Source organism: Neoarius graeffei, chromosome 10 (genome assembly GCF_027579695.1).
Source record: "Neoarius graeffei isolate fNeoGra1 chromosome 10, fNeoGra1.pri, whole genome shotgun sequence".
Classification (NCBI taxonomy): domain Eukaryota; kingdom Metazoa; phylum Chordata; class Actinopteri; order Siluriformes; family Ariidae; genus Neoarius; species Neoarius graeffei.
This window is the reverse complement of record NC_083578.1, coordinates 74,981,422-75,004,165: the sequence shown is the minus strand read 5'-3', so window position 1 is coordinate 75,004,165 and position 22,744 is coordinate 74,981,422. Positions and strand designations below refer to the sequence as shown.

General features: G+C 40.6%; 1 protein-coding gene across 2 annotated transcripts; it reads right to left on the bottom strand.

Moving 5' to 3' along the window:
- Positions 1-1,238: 1,238 nt before the first annotated feature.
- On the bottom strand, positions 1,239-22,661 carry elovl7a (ELOVL fatty acid elongase 7a). Of its 2 annotated transcripts, none has more exons than XM_060932303.1 (8): positions 22,548-22,661; positions 15,741-15,810; positions 14,133-14,323; positions 8,208-8,288; positions 7,906-7,962; positions 7,680-7,785; positions 2,785-2,921; positions 1,239-2,686 (listed from the first exon to the last, which is right to left on the bottom strand). In XM_060932303.1, exons 1-8 carry the CDS (start codon positions 22,644-22,646, stop codon positions 2,453-2,455), a joined length of 975 nt encoding a protein of 324 aa, XP_060788286.1. In that variant the 5' UTR covers positions 22,647-22,661; the 3' UTR covers positions 1,239-2,452. The 2 variants fall into 2 exon arrangements, with proteins under 2 accessions (XP_060788286.1, XP_060788287.1); XM_060932304.1 differs by having other exon boundaries at positions 15,741-15,806; positions 22,548-22,619.
- Positions 22,662-22,744: the final 83 nt, after the last annotated feature.

Below are 22,744 nucleotides of genomic sequence, written 5' to 3'. Positions count from 1 at the left end.
GCATGTTCTCCCTGTGTCCACGTGGGTTTCCTCCGGGTGCTCCGGTTTCCCCCACAGTCCAAAGACATGCAGGTTAGGTTAACTGGTGACTCTAAATTGACCGTAGGTGTGAATGTGAATGGTTGTCTGTGTCTATGTGTCAGCCCTGTGATGACCTGGCGACTTGTCCAGGGTGTACCCCGCCTTTCGCCCGTAGCCAGCTGGGATAGGCTCCAGCTTGCCTGCGACCCTGTAGAAGGATAAAGCGGCTAGAGATAATGAGATGAGATGAGATCACCTGGTGATTATTACACCTTTTTCCAGTCTTTATCCATTCAGTTTTGGAGAGTCTATGGTCCGGTCATGATCACCTCAGATTCTTGTTCTTGGCTGACAGGAGTGGAACCGAATGTGGTTTTTTGCTGTTGTAGCCCAACCACCTTAAGATTCACTGTTCTGCACATGCCAAGATGCTTTTCTGCTCACCACGGTTGTACAGAGTGATTATTTGAATTACTATAGACTTCCTGTCAGTTCAGACCAGTCTGGTCATTCTTCTCTGATCTCCCTCACCAACAAGGTGTTTCAGCCTGCAGATCCACAGGATGTTTTTATTGTTTTTTGCACCACTCTGACTTTTGTGTGAAAACCCCAGGAAATCACTAGTTTCTGAAATACTCAAACCAGCCCATCTGGCACCCACAACTATGCCACAGTTAAAGTCAAACAGATCACGTTTTTCCTTCTGATGCTTAATGTGGACAGTAACAATCTCTTGTCTTGTATCTGCATCACTGTAGGCATGGTGCTTATGCCACATGATTGGCAGGTGTTCCTGTTAAAGTGATTGGTGTGGGCACGTGTATCTTGACAATGCTTTTGCCTTCAACAGACGTGACTCAGAAAATTGGTATTTTCCTCACCATTAATATCACTACTATATAGTTCAAAGCATGACCTGCAGCATGGGCTTGAAATAACAAAATAAGGTTCCTAGCAAAGTGATGAGAAAAATGCAATTGCCCTTTATGCATCAGAAACTCATGCTCTCTTCCAATAAATAGCTCCTCAGTTTGCTGGTATGCGTCACAGAAACAGCTGAAAAACACAATCATATTTCCATTTAAAATCACAAGTCAGCTCCATTCATTGCCACTAAATTATTTACAGTTGCAACAAATCAGCAGTCCACATGGGGGCGCTCTAACTTAAAATTCAGTACAGAAAAAAAAAAAACACTACTCAAACATCTACAGCAATTTACCAGTGAAAAGTATTTATTTCTTTATAAATATTCATTTTAAAAACACAGTTCACATATTCAGTTTCACATGTATAAAAATGAGAATGTGGACTCCTGTCCTAGACAAGGACAATCATAACAGTACTAAAATAAAATGGAGCACTTAAATCTGCATAATGCTGCCTTCCTCATCAGCTGTATTCGGAAACATGCTGATGTCTTGTTGTCCTGTCCCAAATCACCATTAGTGCAGTGTTCTCAGAACCCACATTTGCATGTATTACACTTCTTAGAGTAAAGGTTCTGGGCCTGGATCAGCGTTCTGCCTTCCTATCCACATATCAAATGGTCAGACAGGATGTGATCCAAGATCAGTTCTCACTCAGAGGTCCAGAGAAGTGCACTGGCTCCTTCAGGGACATTCATATTGTCATGTACTTCTCAAAGACTGAATTTAGTGCAATTTAGATTTTTAAAAGGCAAAACAGACTATGTGTATAAATCAGCATGCTTTCCAGAGCTGTGAGAAAGGCCAAGGGACTATAGGAGATAAAAATAGTTAAGGCACTAGGGGTTCTTTAATGCCTGGCGAGGGAAATGTATAGTAAATAATTTCAATCCCTTAAACTAGCAGGACCTGTTGACTAGTCCAGACTTAAATTTCTCCCTCGTATAACTACAGACCTTCCCCATTAGCTCATTCTTAACAGTTAGGGAAGAATATATTTTAAGATCAACAGTTAAATGCAGGGACTTTAAAGCTAAGTTAATTTGGCTTTATATCCAATATATAAAGTAACTGCACAAAGTATCAAAACGTTTAATTATTCCAAAATGGAGGAAATAAGGAAAGGAGAGACTTGCCAGTCAAAAGTTGAGGCTTCACGAATCCAGTTTTACCAGAAAAATCAACCGATGCATTTTCTGATATCCATTCATGTGTAGCTAATTGACGCCAGAGTTCACAAAAGCTTCAGTATTAGTGATCTTTTACAGAAAACAGCAACGTAGTAACAGGGTTGAGACTGAAATTAATTTTCCCTTTCAGTTAAATTTGAAGTTATATTCTTCTGACTTAAAAAAAAAAAATTAGACCTCTTGTAATTCTTAGTGTCATACACTCATTTCTCACAAATATAATTATTCCTAATATAAAAAGTACAGTAAACAAAAGTGCTGAAGTACTCCATGCACGGCAGATTGTCATTTCAAATGAGTTCCTAAAAGCGTTTAATCCTGTTTGTTGTGAGGGACACTGTTGTTGTTCTGGACATTGTCTTCACTCCGGAGAACTTTGGGAAGCCTTTTGCCCTTGGTGTACGCGTGATACCAGAAGTTGAGGAACAGGCAGAGAAAGACCAAGCCGTAGAGGCCGATGATGTAAATGAAGATGGGGTACTGATAGGGGCAATCTTTCATAAAGAAGTACTGACCAATGTGAGTGGTGATGATCACAAACTGCGTCTACGCACACAGAGTGAAATCAGGTTGTAGAAATTTTTTTTTATTAAATTAAATTATTTTAAATACAGATAATCCAATGATTTAAATGCAACACCTACTAGTTGTATAGAGGTCAGGTGTTTCTTCCACCAGAGAAACTTCTCATAAGCAGGTCCCAGTGCCGACAGCCCATAGTACGTGTACATTATGACATGGACTATACAGTTCAGAAGGGCGTGAAACGTTCCCTGGCCACCTGGAAGACAATATTAGGTTTTTGAGCAAGACTAGATTGTGGTTTCTTAAATACAATGGTTCAGAATTCAACAACAGAGAAATTTCCCTCCATTTTCCTTCCCAGTTTGAATTTGGTCACCTGCCAATTTCCACCCACCAGCCAGCTCTGTCCCATCACAAGACATCCATCAATCGGAGAGAGTGAAAGCTAACATGTACTTTCTCAGAAACATGAAGGCATCACAAAATGCATCTTTTCAAAGCGCTGCATCACAGAGCAGTGCAACACTCTTGAAGGAAAGCACTATCTACCCTCTTCTATATACATAAGCTCACAGATGCCTTCATGACTGGCTGTTGCTGTGATTGACAGGTGAGCGAAAGTATCCAATCTCTCCCATTTAGAGAACAAGGCCGATTTTGCTCTCTTGGTTCCTGGCTAGTGTACTAAAACATTGGGGGGGGGACCCCATGCAATTTTCCAGTAGGATCTTTGAGATAAGGAACCATTTATTTTTATATTATTCAGGAACTACAGCATATTTGTTCCCTCATCTCAGAGGACGTGAGAAGGACTGCACGGTACTCAAACCTTCAGTTTAAACAAAAACCATGCAGGAGTACAGAATTCTAATGCCCCACTCATAGCTAATCAGTATTACTACCGTGGATATACATAACCTGAACTCAAAACTGACCCAAATTGTGTCTCGGGTCATACTGTTTCCGAATCTTCAATATAAAAGACATAGATCAAAATGTAAGGGCTTGTCCGCCTCTAAATACAGTGGTGCCTGAAAGTTTGTGAACCCTTTAGAATTTTCTATATTTCTGCATAAATATGACCTAAAACATCATCAGATTTTCACACAAGTCCTAAAAGTAGATAAAGAGAACCCAGTTAAACAAATGAGACAAAATATTATACTCGGTCATTTATTTATTGAGGAAAATGATCCAATATTACATATCTGTGAGTGGCAAAAGTATGTGAACCTCTCGGATTAGCAGTTAATTTGAAGGTGAAATTAGAGTCAGGTGTTTTCAATCAATGGGATGACAATCAGGTGTGAGTGGGCACCCTGTTTTATTTAAAGAACAGGGATCTATCAAAGTCTGAGCTTCACAACACATTTATGGAAGTGTATCATGGCACAAACAAAGGAGATTTCTGAGGACCTCAGAAAAAGCGTTGTTGATGCTCATCAGGCTGGAAAAGGTTACAAAACCATCTCTAAAGAGTTTGGACTCCACCAATCCACAGTCAGACAGATTGTGTACAAATGGAGGAAATTCAAGACCATTGTTTCCCTCCCCAGGAGTGGTCGACCAACAAAGATCACTCCAAGAGCAAGGCGTGTAATAGTCGGCGAGGTCACAAAGGACCCCAGGGTAACTTCCAAGCAGTTGAAGGCCTCTCTCACATTAGCCAATGTTAATGTTCATGAGTCCACCATCAGGAGAACACTGAACAACAATGGTGTGCATGGCAGGGTTGCAAGGAGAAAGCCACTGCGCTCCAAAAAGAACATTGTTGCCCGTCTGCAGTTTGCTAAAGATCACGTGGACAAGCCAGAAGGCTATTGGAAAAATGTTTTGTGGACGGATGAGACCGAAATAGAACTTTTTGGTCTAAATGAGAAGCGTTATGTTTGGAGAAAGGATAACACTGCATTCCAGCATAAGAACCTTATTCCATCTGTGAAACATGGTGGTGGTAGTGTCATGGTTTGGGCCCGTTTTGCTGCATCTGGGCCAGGACGGCTTGCCATCATTGATGGAACAATGAGTTCTGAATTATACCAGCGAATTCTAAAGGAAAATGTCAGGACATCTGTCCATGAACTGAATCTCAAGAGAAGGTGGGTCATGCAGCAAGACAATGACCCTAAGCACACAAGTCGTTCTACCAAAGAATGGTTAAAGAAGAATAAAGTTAATGTTTTTGAATGGCCAAGTCAAAGTCCTGACCTTAATCCAATCGAAATGTTGTGGAAGGACCTGAAGCGAGCAGTTCGTGTGAGGAAACCCACCAACATCCCAGAGTTGAAGCTGTTCTGTATGGAGGAATGGGCTAAAATTCCTCCAAGCTGGTGTGCAGGACTGATCAACAGTTACCGGAAACGTTTAGTTGCAGTTATTGCTGCACAAGGGGGTCACACCAGATACTGAAAGCAAAGGTTCACATACTTTTGCCACTGACAGATATGCAATATTGGATCATTTTCCTCAATAAATAAATGACCAAGTATAATATTTTTGTCTCATTTGTTTAACTGGGTTCTCTTTATCTACTTTTAGGACTTGTGTGAAAATCTGATGATGTTTTAGGTCATATTTATGCAGAAATATAGAAAATGTGAAAGGGTTCACAAACTTTCAAGCACCACTGTATGATTTTTTTTTAAACTACTGTACATACATGGCTGGGAAAATGTTTACACACAGTAATATGTCATTTTTCACACCATAGTGAAGTTTACATTATTTCACACCTTGGCGCTGATTAATTTTCTGTGAAACAAATTTATTTCTGTGACAATATGCTGACTTGATTTAATAAGACTTTTAAAAATATATATTTTTTATATTTATTTTTATGGCTTCTTCAGAAGATCACCACCACAGGTACTGAAAAGATTTTCAGACGTTTAAAAAAACACTTTAAACCAAAATTAATTTCCGGAATAATTCCTGGTTTAAACTTTCAAGCACCAAATCTATTATACAGCCTGTAATTTTTTTTTTTTAAATGGAGTTCTGGGTCGGTAACTATTTACAGAAACACTCAATGTGAAGGCGGCACGGTGGTGTAGTGGTTAGCGCTGTCGCCTCACAGCAAGAAGGTCCGGGTTCGAGCCCCGGGGCCGGTGAGGGCCTTTCTGTGCGGAGTTTGCATGTTCTCCCCGTGTCCGCATGGGTTTCCTCCCGGTTTCCCCCACAGTCCAAAGACATGCAGGTTAGGTTAACTGGTGACTCTAAATTGACCGTAGGTGTGAATGTGAGTGTGAATGGTTGTCTGTGTCTATGTGTCAGCCCTGTGATGACCTGGCGACTTGCCCAGGGTGTACCCCGCCTTTCGCCCGTAGTCAGCTGGGATAGGCTCCAGCTTGCCTGCGACCCTGTAGAACAGGATAAAGCAGCTAGAGATAACGAGACGAGACTCAATGTGAAGTAGAAACGAGTGGATTTGAGCACATGGAATGACACGTGAACAAATCTGTGTCAGTTTCATGAAGTGCTGTTAGATATCAAAATGAGTGGTGATTTGAGTGCATTTGCTGAATCAGCTTCCTGCTGACTCCCTGATATGCATGTCATTTGCATACCACATGCCACAATTTACTCTCGTACATCTAATTTACATGAAAAAAAAACCCTAATACATGCAGGTTTTGCAATAGTGAGCCAATTAAAAGAAGTATAATAAGGCTGAAGGTCTCAAGTGTCTTTGAACAGCCCTGGTATGTGGTTCATCCGTCCTGAAGTCCACATCCAGAGCAGAGCTTCAGACTGCCTCTGCTATGGAAATGCACCTCCAAGCTGATAAAGAACCACATCCGTGCCTTGGAGTCACATTTGCATATTCATGTCAACATGAAAAACCCATTACCTCCATTATAGTTCAAGGTGTGTGTGTGCGCGCGCAATTGTGATTATCAGATGTTAGCTGGTTGTTATTGATAAAATGACAGGTACTTTGGTTGCTTAACTGCAAATCTAGTTAAAATTTACACCCACTGTAATCAGACACGAGTTGGATCTGACAAAGACCAAACGGGAACAAGGAACCGGACCAAGAATTTGTCTACACTCTCAGATTTAACTGTATATAGGAGATAAAGCTACTATAGAAGAAGAGCTGACATAAGGTAGGATAAGTTCTCCTACTGCTCAGCAACAGTGTCAAATATGATGCAAGGGTTTCACACGTATGATTTAAAGTAGATAACGAGACAGCCAATGACCGCGTAGCTCACTCCGGCCCCGTCTGGTCCAGAAGGAACGATCTAAAGTGGGCCACCTTGCACAATAAATGTTGCAAGCTATACACACACTACAGTATATACAAGCTATATGCACCCTAGGAATACCTACCTATTTGCCAGAAAGAACCCAAAACGGCGAGGAATTGACCGAGAAGAAGCACTTTTTGTTGAACTGCTCATTAAGGCTTAGTCCATAACTTTGTTAATAATTGTAATTAAGCAACTTTTAGCCTGATTTATATGCACCCTAGGTACCCCTACCTTCATGCCAGAAAGAATCAAAATTGGTGAAGAATTGAGGGAGAAGCAGTGTGTGTGTGTAAACTGCTTGTTGGGGCTTAATTACTCCATATATTCTTTATTAATTGCACTTATGCAAATTTGAGTAGAAGCTATATGCACCCTAGGCAGACCTACCTTCCTGACAAAAAGAATAAAAACTGGTGAAGAACTGAGAAAGAAGAAGCAATTTTCGTGAAACGTGAACAACACATGATGTCATAAGTTCATCACCTGTCGGCCAGATGAGATAACCAATGCTTTACCATGCTGGCATTTGACTTTTTTTTTTTAACTCAGTGACAGCACTTTCTCCTATTACAGAAATGGTCCTATTCCTGTAATAGGAGAAAGTGGCATCATTAAGTTACAAAAGATACAAAAACTGTAGCATAGCATGCATTGTGCTTGCTCTTCTTTAAGGAGAAAATGGGGCTAGATTGTCCAGACTGACAGAAGCAGAGCAGTGCAAATCCTCACATTCATGTTCACAGAAGAAGAGAGTGTACCTGCAGCAAACCTGACACCAAACCACCATGTGAATGGCATTATAGAGTGATGGAAGACATGCAGGAAACTGATCTGGTTATTCTTTTTCCTCAGCACAAAGAACACCTGGCCAAGAAGGACATAATTAAATCATTACTGAAGGAAGCAGATGGGCTGCAGCAACATTACTCCAATGAACATTCCACCCTGGAACATCGTGTGAATGTTCTGGGTGTCTTTACTCACCGTGTCCAGCATTTCAATAAATTTGGAAAAGTAGTACAGCCAGCATGTGTGTGCCATCTAGTGAACAAGGACAGCAGTGTTAGGTATCTGTCACGACAGGAATTTATCCAACAGATTAAAGTGCTTAATCTACACATTATTAGGAATAGTTACCGCATGATGTTAGTCTAGTTTTAGATGAAGCCACTTGACAGATAAACATCACAGCAAACTGCACACACCCATTTTTCACTTTACACTAATGATCAATAGGAAGCAATAATAAAAGTATCTTTCAGTTCCTCTGTAGCAGGTGCACTTACCCTCATAGCCTGTGGGGAGTGGGAGTAATCCACCAGATCACAGTGAAACGAGTAGCCGGTGCCCCAACCAGACATCACGAACTACACACACACGATACAGCACAAAGATTTCACAGATAGTTAGAAAAGGAAAGTAATTCTCTTGCTTCCGCTCTTCCATCTACCTGTGCTTGTCTGTTTAAAACAAAAAGTGGTGGAGGGTTGTGTGACTGAAAAAAAATACTCATAAAACCCTTTCAATCAAAAAAAGAAGCAGGAAAAACCTTTGCCAAACGTGCAAAGAAAAATCACGAAAATCGCCGCAAAACATGATCGAGTCTACGCTCAATAACACTGGTCTACAGCCAAAATGCTTCCGAAATACTGTAAATCGTCAAACTTTACTAATTCTGGGTCGCTGAGAACAAAAATGAAACTTAATTGTTCATTGGCTCTAGTTTTCAAGATTGGCTCTATGAATAAATCTATGATTGGGTTTGGATACTACTTATTTTTTTGGCAAAACAATGAATGATGCAATCTGAAGCCGGTATTATATCATACATGATATGTTATTTCTAGAAGTCACTGATGATGCAATCATAAGTCAACTTGCATCACTCTGCTAAATAAATTGCCCTATATTAGCTCAAAAAAAAAAAAAAAAAAAAACCACACACACACACACACACACAGCTATGCACTCGAGATTAAGTCTTTGCTTGACAAGAGATGCTCTGTTTCATGAACACATGGAGACAAACTGCCAAAAAGCACCAAGTACACACTGAATAAGGACTAAACCTATTCAGTACTTATACATAATTGTTTTTTTGCCATTTGGTTCATAATACATTTTATTTATATACACTACCGTTCAAAAGTTTGGGGTCACCCAGACAATTTTGTGTTTTCCATGAAAAGTCACACTTTTATTTACCACCACAAGTTATAAAATGAATAGAAAATATAGTCAAGACATTTTTCTGGCCATTTTGAGCATTTAATCGACCCCACAAATGTGATGCTCCAGAAACTCAATCTGCTCAAAGGAAGGTCAGTTTTATAGCTTCTCTAAAGAGCTCAACTGTTTTCAGCTGTGCTAACATGATTGTACAAGGGTTTTCTAATCATCCATTAGCCTTCTGAGGCAATGAGCAAACACATTGTACCATTAGAACACTGGAGTGAGAGTTGCTGGAAATGGGCCTCTATACACCTATGGAGATTAGGCTTGGCACGGTTATGGGAAAAAAACCGAACCGTACGATACGCCTGTTGCGGTGCAATACGCGTATAAACCGCGGTACCCCTATTTAAGACGTTCGCCAAAAAAAAAAAAGCCGAATGCCCGTATGAAACCACGTGGTTCTCTTTCGCGCGAACAGGGGTGATAGCGTTGCGGCGCCGCGCCGGATTTCCGGCGTACCGCAGCGCCGGAAAAAAAAAAAAAAATCTAGTTCGCCCATTATCCTGTGTCATTCTGAGATGCGCAGATAGACAGTAAAGGGAATTCGGAATTCCCTTTACTGTCCATCTGCGCATCTCAGAATGACACAGGATAATGGGCGAACTAGATTTTTTTTTTTTCCGGCGAGGGGAGGGGAGGTTTGTTTTAAACAGTGCAGTGATTGGTTTTATTGCAATATTTTATATTGGCTGTGTGTGTATTTTGTTATAAATCGTTCTAAGAATACAGTGGCACTTTAAGATTAGATAAGAAATCCAGCCATACGTTTCAAAACACTGCACTTTAATTTCAAGTGAAAAAATACATCCTCACTCTCAGGGATTAGAAGAGTTTTTGATTCGGTTTTTGTATATAGGTGGTTGGTTGGTCGCCACATAAAAGTTTAAGTTTTAACACACACATCTGTTCAAAAGTAAGCTTTAAGAACTCATTTTTATTTCTTCCAATTATGAAAACTCTATGTGACAAAAGACACCTGGTTCCTCTAGATGCCACAACATGGCAGCAAACACTCCTGACACTTTGTATAAATACTGTAGTAAATAAAAAAGCTGTTGAAATCATCCATGTCTTCCCTCTTGCTGTTTCAAAATACTACCTGGCTTTTCATCAGAGACTGTTCATAAAATGTGCTTATGTCAACTCAAACTCAGTTTGTGCATGATTATTTCATTGTAACTATAATTTTAACCTCTCTTAAATGCTGTATCCTAAACTATGTTTACTTAAGGTAAATAGTAGGCTATATGCCCAAATACAGAGTACTTAAGATTTAAAAAAAACCAAACCGCAATACGTACCGAACCGCAGACCTCAAACCGCAATACGTACCGAACCGCGACTTTTGTGAACCGTGCCACCCCTAATGGAGATATTGCACCAAAAACCACACATTTGCAGCTAGAATAGTCATTTACCACATTAGCAATGTATAGAGTGGATTTCTGATTAGTTTAAAGTGATCTTCATTGAAAAGAACAGTGCTTTTCTTTCAAAAATAAGGACATTTCAAAGTGACCCCAAACTTTTGAATGGTAGTATAAACGTCTGATTTTCTAGTGTTACAAAAAGAGAACAGGTGAAATATTATGTAAACTAACTATAAACACATGAACAGACCAAGGTTTACAATTTATACTTAGGTGTTACTATCTACACATCCATCCATCATCTCTAGCCGCTTTATCCTGTTCTACAGGGTCGAGGCAAGCTGGAGCCTATCCCAGCTGACTACAGGCGAAAGGCAGGGTACACCCTGGACAAGTTGCCAGGTCATCACAGGGCTGACACAATGACACACAACCATTCACACTCACATTCACACCTACGGTCAATTTAGAGTCACCAGTTAACCTAACCTGCATGTCTTTGGACTGTGGGGGAAACCGGAGCACCCGGAGGAAACCCACGCGGACACGGGGAGAACATGCAAACTCCACACAGAAAGGCCCTTGTCGGCTGCTGCTGTGAGCCGACAGTGCTAACTAATACACCACCGTGCCACCCACTATCTACACAATGTACATAAATATAAAATGTAAAATCTTAAATATCTTGGAAGCCATAGCCAATCAGCTCTTTTAAATTGTCATATTTGAATTCAACACATCAAAATTTCATAACACCGCCAATTTCATCTCTGAAGCAGACAGCTTCTGAAAAATTGTTGACCAGTGTAATCAGATAACTTGAGAACCTTTCGTGTATTGCATCAAGCTGTTATTGTCTTTTTTTTTTTTCCCCCCCCATTCCAGAACACTTGGCATCTCTGAGGCACTATAGCTTGATCTTTACACTTCATGTTTTATTTTATAGCTGTGAGCTGATTAAATAACACTGCATGGCAAAACACATGGCATGTTTGGATCACTTCCTCCAGAAGTGAACGCAGAGTTCACCTCGACTTCACTTCTCACGTGCTAAACCACAGTAAGGGGGAAACACATCAGGTTTCAATTCCAACAAACTAAAGACTGCCGATGGGAAAGCACTAATATTTAACACTGTCCAACGTGTGTACAAATAACTACATAATTTCCAAAGTTCAGCAGGCATTATACATCTTTGGGAAGCTCATTTCAGTGAACATAATGTTAAGTAGCTCACATACCTCCTTAGATGTTTCATGAAAACGATCTGTCCTGAGATTCTGTTGGTTACCGACGTTATATTTGTAAAATATTTCCTCACTCATTTTTTTCATCTTTTCTAAGAGGAAAGTCCACATAAAATTTACACACTGCTGTGACCGTTTTTCTTAATATCGAATAGCTTTGACTTTAAATGACATTTCATGTATATAACTATGCAAATATGCATGCGTCCTTGGTCATGCAAATTCTTTTTTATTAATAATTTCATGACATAATATAATATTAGTGTGGCAGCGGGAGCGTGGTCAAGTGTCGGTTTGTGAACAGACGGTAGGGCTAGGGAAGGTGAGTGGCAAAGTGATCACACCTGTTGTCAATTGATACGTGTGCGCGCATGTTGCCGTGATGATGGAGCGGTGAAAAGGAGAGGGAGAGTGAAGAGGTGGCTGTCTCCTGACCAGATCGTGTGAGATAATCCTCGCATGACACTGAAAAACAAAATTATTAATAAAAAGGACTGTGTTGTACATCATTTCCCACCTGTCTGCGCTTCAGTGTTCCACCGTCTCAAGGACATACTACACTGGTGCTGGAACGCCTGGCGATCTTCCTGCTGAGCCTGCAGCAAAGCCTCGAAGCGCTGTTCCTTGCGCAGAGCGATCAGTGCTTGTAGACTGCTGGGCATGGACGAGGTCTTTGAAAGGGGAGGATTCCATGAGCAGTTCCCTCCAGTGTAGTATGTCCCTGAGGGTGGGAGGAACACTGAAGCACAGACAGACAGGAAATGGTGTATAACACAGTCCTTTTTATGAACATTTTTGCTTTTCAGCGCAACATTAGGATTAATCGCACACACGATCTGGTCGGAAGACAGCCACCTCTTCACTCTCCGTCTCCTTTTCACCACTCCCTCATCACTGCAGACACACACACAATCAATTAACAACAGGTGTGATCACTTTGCCACTCACCTTCCCTAGCCCCACCCTCCATTCACAAACCGCCGCTTGACCACGCCTCCGCTGCCACATATAGGAATGTCCATTCAGAATAAAACCAAAATCACTCCAAAATCAAATCAATTTATATAAAAAAAACATTTTTTGTAGTATGCAAATTAGTGCAGAGCTAAAAGGTCTATTGTCTGCCTTTAATAACATGCCTAATGATCAGTTGGTGGATTAATTTTTTTTTCGAAGAGGACAATTGAAATACAAAATAATGACAGATAATAAAATCACCTGCAAGCCTGTGATTTGACCAAAATGCAGCCAAAACAAAAACCATGTGAAAAACAGAGCTACTGCTCTGCGGTTGTATGACTCCATGAGCTGGTTCAGTTACAAATTGCCTCAAGGTGTTCCCATTATATTGTGAAAATTTGTACCACATTTGAAGAAATTCCCCTCAAGGCGTTCTTGAGATACCGCATTGACAAAAACCAGATGGATGAACGGACGGACAACTGAAACACAATGCCTGCAGCCACTGTGGTCAACGACACGGAGGCATAAAAATTAACTTTTAGCAGACAAAGGTTTTTATATATTTAAAAAAAAAACAAAAAAACACACACACACACACACGGCGGCATGTTTGTGTAGTGGTTAGCGCTGTCGCCTCACAGCAAGAAGGTCCGGGTTCGAGCCCCGTGGCCGGCGAGGGCCTTTCTGTGCGGAGTTTGCATGTTCTCCCCATGTCCGCGTGGGTTTCCTCCGGGTGCTCCGGTTTCCCCCACAGTCCAAAGACATGCAGGTTAGGTTAACTGGTGACTCTAAATTGACCGTAGGTGTGAATGTGAGTGTGAATGGTTGTCTGTGTCTATGTGTCAGCCCTGTGATGACCTGGCGACTTGTCCAGGGTGTACCCCGCCTTTCGCCCGTAGTCAGCTGGGATAGGCTCCAGCTTGCCTGCGACCCTGTAGAACAGGATAAAGCGGCTAGAGATAATGAGATGAGATGAAAAAACACACACACACACACACACACACACACACACACTAGGTGGTGTGCAATTACAACTTTAACATGCATTATTTTTAGGTGTGAACTCAGGTCAAGCCTGATTGGCATGAATTGTTGCCAAGGGTGATAAAAGAATCTAGTGCAGCATGTTTTTAAACTGTCGCCTGTCAGCCATTAAAGTCAGCCTTCACAACATGTAAAGGCAACCAATCCAAAATGGTATTGTGAACCCATTGATTTAATACTTTAACAGTTCTCCTTTCAGATCATTTTTATCAAGCAAGGGGGGGGGAAATTGCATCTGCGAGCTAAGCTTTGGAAATTGAACAAAACAGTTTATGTTTGACGTAACTCTTAGCTCAGTGGAAAACCATTCACGGTTTTGCTGAAATCTGTATGTGACCTGCAAACCACTGACCTCATAACACATATACAGAGAGAGCGCCACTACGCTGAAGTTGTAGATCACTAGGACCTTCTTCAGATCAAACGGTTTCCTGTTTTCCATCAGCCTGGGCCCCAGTGACATCACAAAATAGATATAGGCACAAATGATGATGGTCTGAGGCAGCGGAGAGGACATGAGCAGCCAGTCTTCAGTCCTGGGATCTAAATCATGCAAAAATTATTAGATATCAGTACAACACTAAGGGTGGAGAAATCACTAGCTCAAACAGATTCGGTGTCTGTGATATTCGCAGTCATGTTTCTGGGCTACCAAAGCATGGGACTGAGCAGCATTGTTGGGTATTTAATTGCCCAGTGGGTAAAGACTTATAATTTGCTCATCTCTGCATTACTCAAACTTTTGGCCATAGCTGCAGCTCGCCAATATATCCTGAGCCTTTCCACATACCTCTGCTCACTTAATGCCCTCAGTAACCAGAGATAAAACTCAAGAATTTACTTGTAGCAAAATTCTAATAGGGTAGTCACACTAGAGGCGGAATGAGCCGGAATACCATCAGAATGAAAATTCTTCGTATATTCCGGGATATTCGAAATGCATCCTAAAAACTCTGACTGCATTCCAAACATTTGGGCCCATTCTTGTGGCCGGCCAGAATGTTTTCAGCATGAGCAAAAACATGCGAGGTGCATTCGAAGAAGAGAAATATTGAACGGCATTCGAAATGTATTCTGACTGCATTCTAAATATTCTTACGGCATTCCAACAGCATTTGAAACATTCTGATCGCATTCAAGGGAAAAATCAAAACGGCAAGCCACTTCAAATCCTGCCAGAATGTCCCGAATGTGCCTCGAATGAGCCGGCATGCCATCGGAATGAAAATTCTTTATATATTCCGGGATATTCTAAGTACATTCTAAGTATCTGAGCTGCATTCTCTTTGAATTCGTAGACGTTCGAAACATATTCGGCGGCTATTCCAGGAGCGCTCTGACTGCATTTGAGGTGAATTCATACAGCATTTGAGGCACCTTCCGACCAGACTTCGGGTGGTATTCGGGCAGCAATCGAACCGCACTCGTACGGTATTCGAAGTGCATTCTTAATATTCTCACTGCATTCTAGGTATTCCTCCTGTGTTTCAACTACATTTGAACTGCATTCGAAAGCTAATACACCCGGAACATGCAAGAATCATTCGAGGTGGGTTCGAAGCGCATTCTAAGTATTCGAATGGCATTCTTACAAAGCTGTAAGAATGTTGGTCAGTTTGAAATTCCCGCCTGAATGTGGCACGAATTTTGAAAAATTTTTCATTCCGGCTGCTTCTGCTTGATTCCTGCTAATTCCGAATAAGTGTGACAGGGCCTTAAAATTTGCAAATTCTGTTAAATACACAGACAAAATAACAAGAAAGAATTTAGTTGTGAACAGGATAATGTGTGGCTCAACATTCTCTAATTTGTAGCATCACATGAAAAGCAGAATATCATATGACAAGATAAAATATACTGTATATTTATGATTTGTTTGCGGATAAAACGGCAACCCTTTTAATATTGATGTAACATTTAGCTTCCAGAACGCTGTTCAAAGTTTTATTGGTGATTTTACCTGCATCCTTGATCCACTCGTCATACAGCTGCACAGCGGTGGAGGTTAGCTGATTAAATGCCATCTCTACCTTAAAAAGAACGTGAGAAACGGTTAATGATTTAGAGAAGAGTCTACACACACACACACACACACACACACTGTTTAGGCAGTTTATGCAGCACATAACATTTGGATTCTTTCATCAAACGTTGCGATAAAAGGGCACAGAGCATCATCAGGGACCAAACATACCCACAACACAGACTATTCACACTCCTACCATCTGGCAGATGCTACAGGAGTGTGAAAGTAAGGACTACTACACTGACAAACAGTTTTTACCCCCAGACCATCAGGCTTTTGAACCACGGATTATAAAATCACCATCTACCTCTATATTTGCAATTTTGCACAAGACATTACACATTGCACATTATATCTGGCCATATGCATATTGTTTGATTGTTGTCCTACTGCACATTGGTTAATTTGTTATTCTTTATTCTAATCATGTTTATTTTCATTCTACTTTTATATTTTGCATTGCATATGCACTTTATATTTTATATTTCGTATTTTATATTTCTTTTTATATTAGTAAGCATAGTTTGGTCGGGTAGTTGCAAAATAAGAATTTCATTACCCAATAATAACCGGTGTGTCTGTTATTGTGTATATGACAAATAAACATCTTGAATCTTAATGCACTTGGCTTCATTTTTAGTGTTGACACCCGAAAGCAAAACCAGAGCATGTCTCACATTTTGAAAAGTAACGTGACTCTTACAGATAACTCAAGATCAAAACTGAACCATGTTAACTCATGACCCTGAGCACGTATACAATTTTATCAGGATCATTATCTTCTACCATGAACTCAACATTCCTGTTTTTCCATAAGTGTCCGTACCCAAGATGCAAAGACTACAGGTGCATCTTAAACAATTAAAATATTGTGAAAGGTTTTTTTTTTTTGTAATTTAATTCAAAAGAGGTAAACTTTCATATACAGTAGTCTATATTCATTACACAAAGTGAAATATTTCAAGCCTTTTTTTGTTTTAATTTTGATGATTATGGCTTAGAAAGAAAGAACGCACAACTTTATTCATCACACACTTGTGAAATTCCTCTCTGCATTTAATCCATCTGAAGCAGTGAACACACGCACGCACTAGTGCATCTCAAAAAAATGATTATGGCTTATAGCTCATGAAAATCAGAAATCCAGTATCTCAAATTATTAGAATATTCCCTAAGATCAATCAAAAAAAGGATTTACAATACAGAAAATGTCCAACTTCTGAAAAGTATATTCATTTATACACTCAATACTTGGTTGGGGCTCCTTTACCATGAATTACTGCATCAATGTGGTGTGGCATGGAGGTGATCAGTCTGTGGCACTGCTGACGTGTTATTGAAGCCCAGGTTGCTTTGATAGTGGCCTTCAGCGTATCTGTATTTTTGGGTCGGGTGTTTCTCATCTTCCTCTTGACAATACCCCATAGATTCTCTATGGGGTTCAGGTCAGGCAAGTTGGCTGGCCAATCAAACACAGTAATATCATGGTCAGCAAACCATTTGGTAGTAGTTTTGGCACTGTGGGTAGGTGCTAAGTCCTGCTGGAAAAGGAAATCACCATCTCCAAAAAGCTCATCAGCAGATGGAAGCATGAAGTGCTCTAAAATCTCCTGGTAGATGGCTGTGTTGACTTTGGACTTGATAAAATACAGTGGACCAACACCAGCAGACATGGCACCCCAAATACAGTGGACCAACACCAGCAGACATGGCACCCCAAATCATCACAGACTGCGGAAACTTCACACTGGGCTTCAAACACCTTGGATTCTGTGCCTCTACACTCTTCCTCCAGACTCTAGAACCGTGATTTCCAAATTAAATGCAAAATGTACTTTCATCTGAAAAGAGGACTTTGGACCACTGAGCAACAGTCCATTTCTTTCTCTCCTTAGCCCAGATAAGACACTTCTGACATTGTCTCTGGCTCAGGAGTAGCTTGATATTAGGAATGCGAAAGTTGTATCCCCTTTCTTGAAGATGTCTGTTTGTGATGGGTCTTGATACACTGACACCAGCCTCAGTCCACTCCTTGTGAAGCTCTCCCAAGTTCTTGAATCAACTTTTCTTGACAATCCTCTCAAGACTGCGGCCATCCCTGTTGCTTGTGCACCTTTTCCAGCCACTCTTTTCAGCAATGACCTTTTGTGGCTTACCCTCCTTGTGGAGGGCATCAGTGATCATCTTCTGGACAACAGTCAAGTCAGCAGTCTTCCCCATGATTGTGGTTGTGTATACTGAACTAGACCGAGAGATACACTGTGTTCATACTGTTTTACTCAAACTCGAAATGAAATATTCTAATATTTTGAGATGGGGTTTTTTTTATGTTTTTGTACTGTATGCCATACTGATTAAAATTAAAATAGAAAAATGCTTGAAACATTTTAGTTTGTGTGTAATGAGTCTATAATATATAACATTTTCACTTTCTTAAATAACTGATGGAAAATATTGAACTTTTTCCACAATATTCTAATTTTTTGAGATGCACTAGTACATACCCAGAGCAGTGGGCAACCATGCTAACAGTGCCCGGGGAGCAGTTAGGAGTTAGGTGCCTCGCTCAAGGCCGTCCCATATTAACCTAATCGCATGTCTTTGGACTGTGGGGGAAACCGGACCACCCGGAGTAAACCCACGCAGACACGGGGAGAACATGCAAACTCCACACAGAAAGGCCCCCGCCGGCCGCTGGGCTCAAACCCAGAACCTACTTGCTATGAGGCGACCGTGCTAACCACTGCACCACCGTATAGCTCATGAAAATCAGAAACCCAGTCTCACAAATTATTAGAGCATTTCCTAAGATGAATCAAAAAAGGATTTACAATACAGAAATCTCCAACTTTTGAAAAGTATGTTCATTTATACACCAAGTACTTGGTTGAGGCTCCTTTACCATGAATTACTGCATCAATGCAGCCTGTGGCACTGCCGAGGTGTTACTGAAGCCCAGGTTGCATTGGATAGTGGCCTTTGGCTCATCTGTATTTTTGGATCATGTGTTTCTCATCTTCCTCTTGAAAATACTTCACAGATTCTCTATGGGGTTCAGGTCAGGGGAGTTGGCTGGCCAATCAAACACAGCAATATCATCAGCAAACCATATGGAGGAGTTTTGGGACTGTGGGCAGATGCCAAGTCCTGCTCGAAAAGGAAATTAGCATCTCCATAAAGCTCATCAGTAGGTGGAAGTATGAAGTGCTCTAAAATCTCCTGGTAGATGGCTGCGTTGACTTTGGACTTGATAAAACACAGTGGACCAACACCAGCAGATGACATGGCACCCCAAATCATCACAGACTGCGGAAACTTCACACTGGACTTCAAACACCATGGATTTTGCGCCTCTCCACTCTTCCTCCAGACTCTAGGACCTTGATTTCCAAATGAAATGCAAAATGTACTTACATCTGAAAAGAGGACTTTGGACCACTGAGCAACAGTTCAGTTCTTTCTCTCCTTAGCTCAGGTAAGATGCTTCGGATGTTGTCACTGGTTCAGGAGTGGCTTGATATCAGGAATGCAACAGTTGTAGCCCCTTTCTTGAAGATGTCGGTGTGTGGCGTCTCTTGATGCACTGACACCAGCCTCAGTCCACTCCTTGTGATGCTCTCCCAAGTTCTTGAATTGACTTTTCTTGACAATCCTCTCAAGGGTGCGGTCATCCCTGTTGCTTGTGCACCTTTTCAGCAATGACCTTCTGCGGCTTACCCTCCTCATGGAGGGTGTTAGTAATCATCTTCTGGACAACTGTCAAGTCAGCAGTCCTCCCCATGATTGTGATTGGGTGTACTGAACTAGACCGAAAAATACACTGTATTTATACTGTTTGAAGAGTAATTTACTCAAATTCTAAACCAAATACTCATATTTTTAATTTTTTCCCCCAGTGTAGGCCATAATTATCAAAATTAAAATAGAAAATTGCTTGAAACATTTTAGTTTACATGTCATGAGTCTAGATTATATTAAATTTTCACTCTTAAATAACTGATGGAAAATATTTAACTAATTGTTTGAGATGCACCTGTATTTTGTGCTGATAAAGGTCTTCTGATTTTTGCATGTTCCTGAATTAAATTTGTATCATGATTCCTGTGGGACAATTCCGGCATTACAGTTTGTGCCTTACGATTCCCGAATCATGATTCCTGCATTAAGATTCCCCAGTTATGTTTCTTGCATTACATTTCCCATGTCGTAATTCCTGCATCACAATTCATGAGTTACGATTCCTGAATTAAAATTTCTGTCATGATTCCTGTGTTACATTCCCTACATCACAATTCCTGCGTCACCATTCCAGGATTGTATTTCCAATATCATGCATCTTGTGTAACAATTCCTTCATCATGATACCCACTTCAGATGAAAGCCTTAAAAAGCAAATCATACAAACAACAAAAGTTCTGTAAATATGTCTAACAATGGGTAAATCTAATCTTATAACAAAAATTGGCATGTTCTGGTGGTCAGTTGTGATATCGCACAGCAAGGACGATGGGAGCAAAAAGCGGCATTGTTTCAACTAAACAATGTGTTCCTGCTATTGTCCCTTTTCCCGAGCAAACTCCTTGAACAAGGGGCCAAGTGTTGGGACACAATGAGCAGTCAGTTTCTAGTAAGCTTGCACTGCTCAGGACAGCAATTAAATTGTCCTGATTGGCCAACGCTAACAACAAATATTCCCTTAAGAGATGTACCGTGTAATTATTACATTTATTATGACTCCGTTCCAATAAGTAAATACATAAATATTTGATTACTTGGCGTTTCCAGGTTGAATGAAAGACAAACGAGACAGTATTAACACCTAATCACATTCTCTCTGATTATATTGAGGATTTGTGCCTCAAAGAAGCTCACACTTCAATAATTTCCGCCATACATAATTCTGGAGATCAGGGCTACACTAGTCCATTCATGGCTTCATGGAATGAAGACTGGATTACTCCAGTGTGGAACCAGTGCATTTGTAGTAGCTGGCAGAGCTAAACCACAGGGGATCTATGTTTTGAGGAGTATTTATAGATGCAGAACAAGTGCCATCAGAAATACAAAAAGGTCAACAGATGCTGCAGCCATCACAACTGCTGAATTTTTTTTTAAAAATCAATAGCAGCAAATCAAATGCCTACTCTCAAAAAAATGTTTTCTGAATCGGTAAATTCCTTCCAGCCCATGGTTCCATATACAGTATGAGGGGAAAAATACTGGCCTTAAACAGATCATATAGCATTGGACATGATGGTCACTTATTTTATGCTGTGATCAGAATACATGATAATTTTTGTCTTTCACGATGGTCACTATGTCAGATTCGTGCCTTAAATTCTTGCCATGTCTTGGACAGGAGTCAGGGGACTGGCAAGTCTACAAGTTTGACCCTGATCAATTATCGCTCTATTTCAGAAGGAAAGTCAAGGGACACATTGAAGGACGAGCTATCAAACTAGACGGGGGGGGGGGGGGGGGGGGGGGGGACCCCAACACTGGGACTTTTTGTCAGGGCGTCCCAGACACCACATCACTGTTCTTTGATCGTCACTGGATAAGACGTATTTGTCATTCCCGAAATTCTTGTTCAGGCCTGACTTGTCAGTCATGACAAAATCGCGTCAGAATTGAGTTGTGGCACCGGATTCCAGTATTAGACAAAGAACTCTGACAGATTACACGAAACGTAACGTCACAATCGAGGCTTGCAACATATCAGTATAATGTCAAGATGTGCGCAATATCAGAACAACAATCCAGAAAACATAAATCCTAACCTCCAACAAATTAAAAAAAAAAAGACTTCCCTTAAAGTACATCAAGCTATTAGTTAATAAATAATGGCACTCCCTAGACTCCCTCGGCCTTAATCCTGTCTCAACCAAAAATTGTTTTATTCTGGTCCTTGATCTAATTAACACACCCAAGTAGGCGGAGACCATAAATATTAATATTCGGACTGAATGTGTCTTGTTGGTATAAAAGTTCAAATATAATAAGGAAGCTCTTTTTCTCCAATAAATAGCCAAAAACAAATTATACGTTTATATAAACAAGCATTATATTTACACAAAATGGATAATGTTCAACAAATCAACCTGGGAGATGGAAGTTTCTAGAATATAACAACAGGGGGTTGTACTTGTTAATTGTTCAAAGAATTCTTGAATAAATTAGAAGTGCACTAAACTTGACTTCTCACCTGATACCTGCTGGAGAAAGGAAATCAGGGTGCACTTATTATTATTACCTACTCAAATGAAGTACAGACTGGAAAACATGCTTATCTGGATACTGTAGCAGTAATAACTAGAGTGCGGTCGATACCCAGCTACAAGTTTAGACAAGTCGTGCAATAATCTCCTGTGAGCCAAACAGGTAAAGGAAGTAGCCCAGGAATAGACACACCTTCAGTTACACAGGTTTTAACACCACATCAGAGCACCTTTGTAGTCAAAGTCAAAAAAGCCAAAAAATATTTTTTTTTATTAAATATAAATAAATAAAAAGGCAATTTCATAAGAGACGCACCTTTCTACATGACTACCTGCAACAGCATCATGACAGAATTAACTCAAATACAACAGCAGCACAAACCAAACCTCTGAAATAAACACCACCACCGTGACAGGTTCAAGTAACACAAGACACAACACATTTATGCGGTACAAATGAGAAAAACGAAATATTACATACACCAACACAACGAATTAATAGTGTTATAATAGTCACACGCACCTGTTCACCTCTTCTCAGGTTGACGGGCTGCTTTTTTTTTTTTTTTTCCTCCCCCTCTCTCTCCCTTCTCTCTTCACTATAGTGACGAAACCGAAACATCAGCACTGTGATTCGCCTTTCCGTCGCTAAATCCCGCCCTGACACAGAAACTGACCAATCAGAGCTTAGATTTCGCACTAGCAGCACTTCAAACATAC

Excerpts from the sequence above, each read along its gene's own strand:
- elovl7a (XM_060932303.1), bottom strand. The coding sequence starts at position 22,646 with ATGTTTCGGTTTCGTCACTATAGTGAAGAGAGAAGGGAGAGAGAGGGG. Across the intron at positions 7,786-7,905 it reads TTATTGAAATGCTGGACACG|GTGTTCTTTGTGCTGAGGAA; the intron begins GTGAGTAAAGAC and ends CTTCTTGGCCAG. Across the intron at positions 2,922-7,679 it reads TGGTGTCAGGTTTGCTGCAG|GTGGCCAGGGAACGTTTCAC; the intron begins GTACACTCTCTT and ends ATTGTCTTCCAG.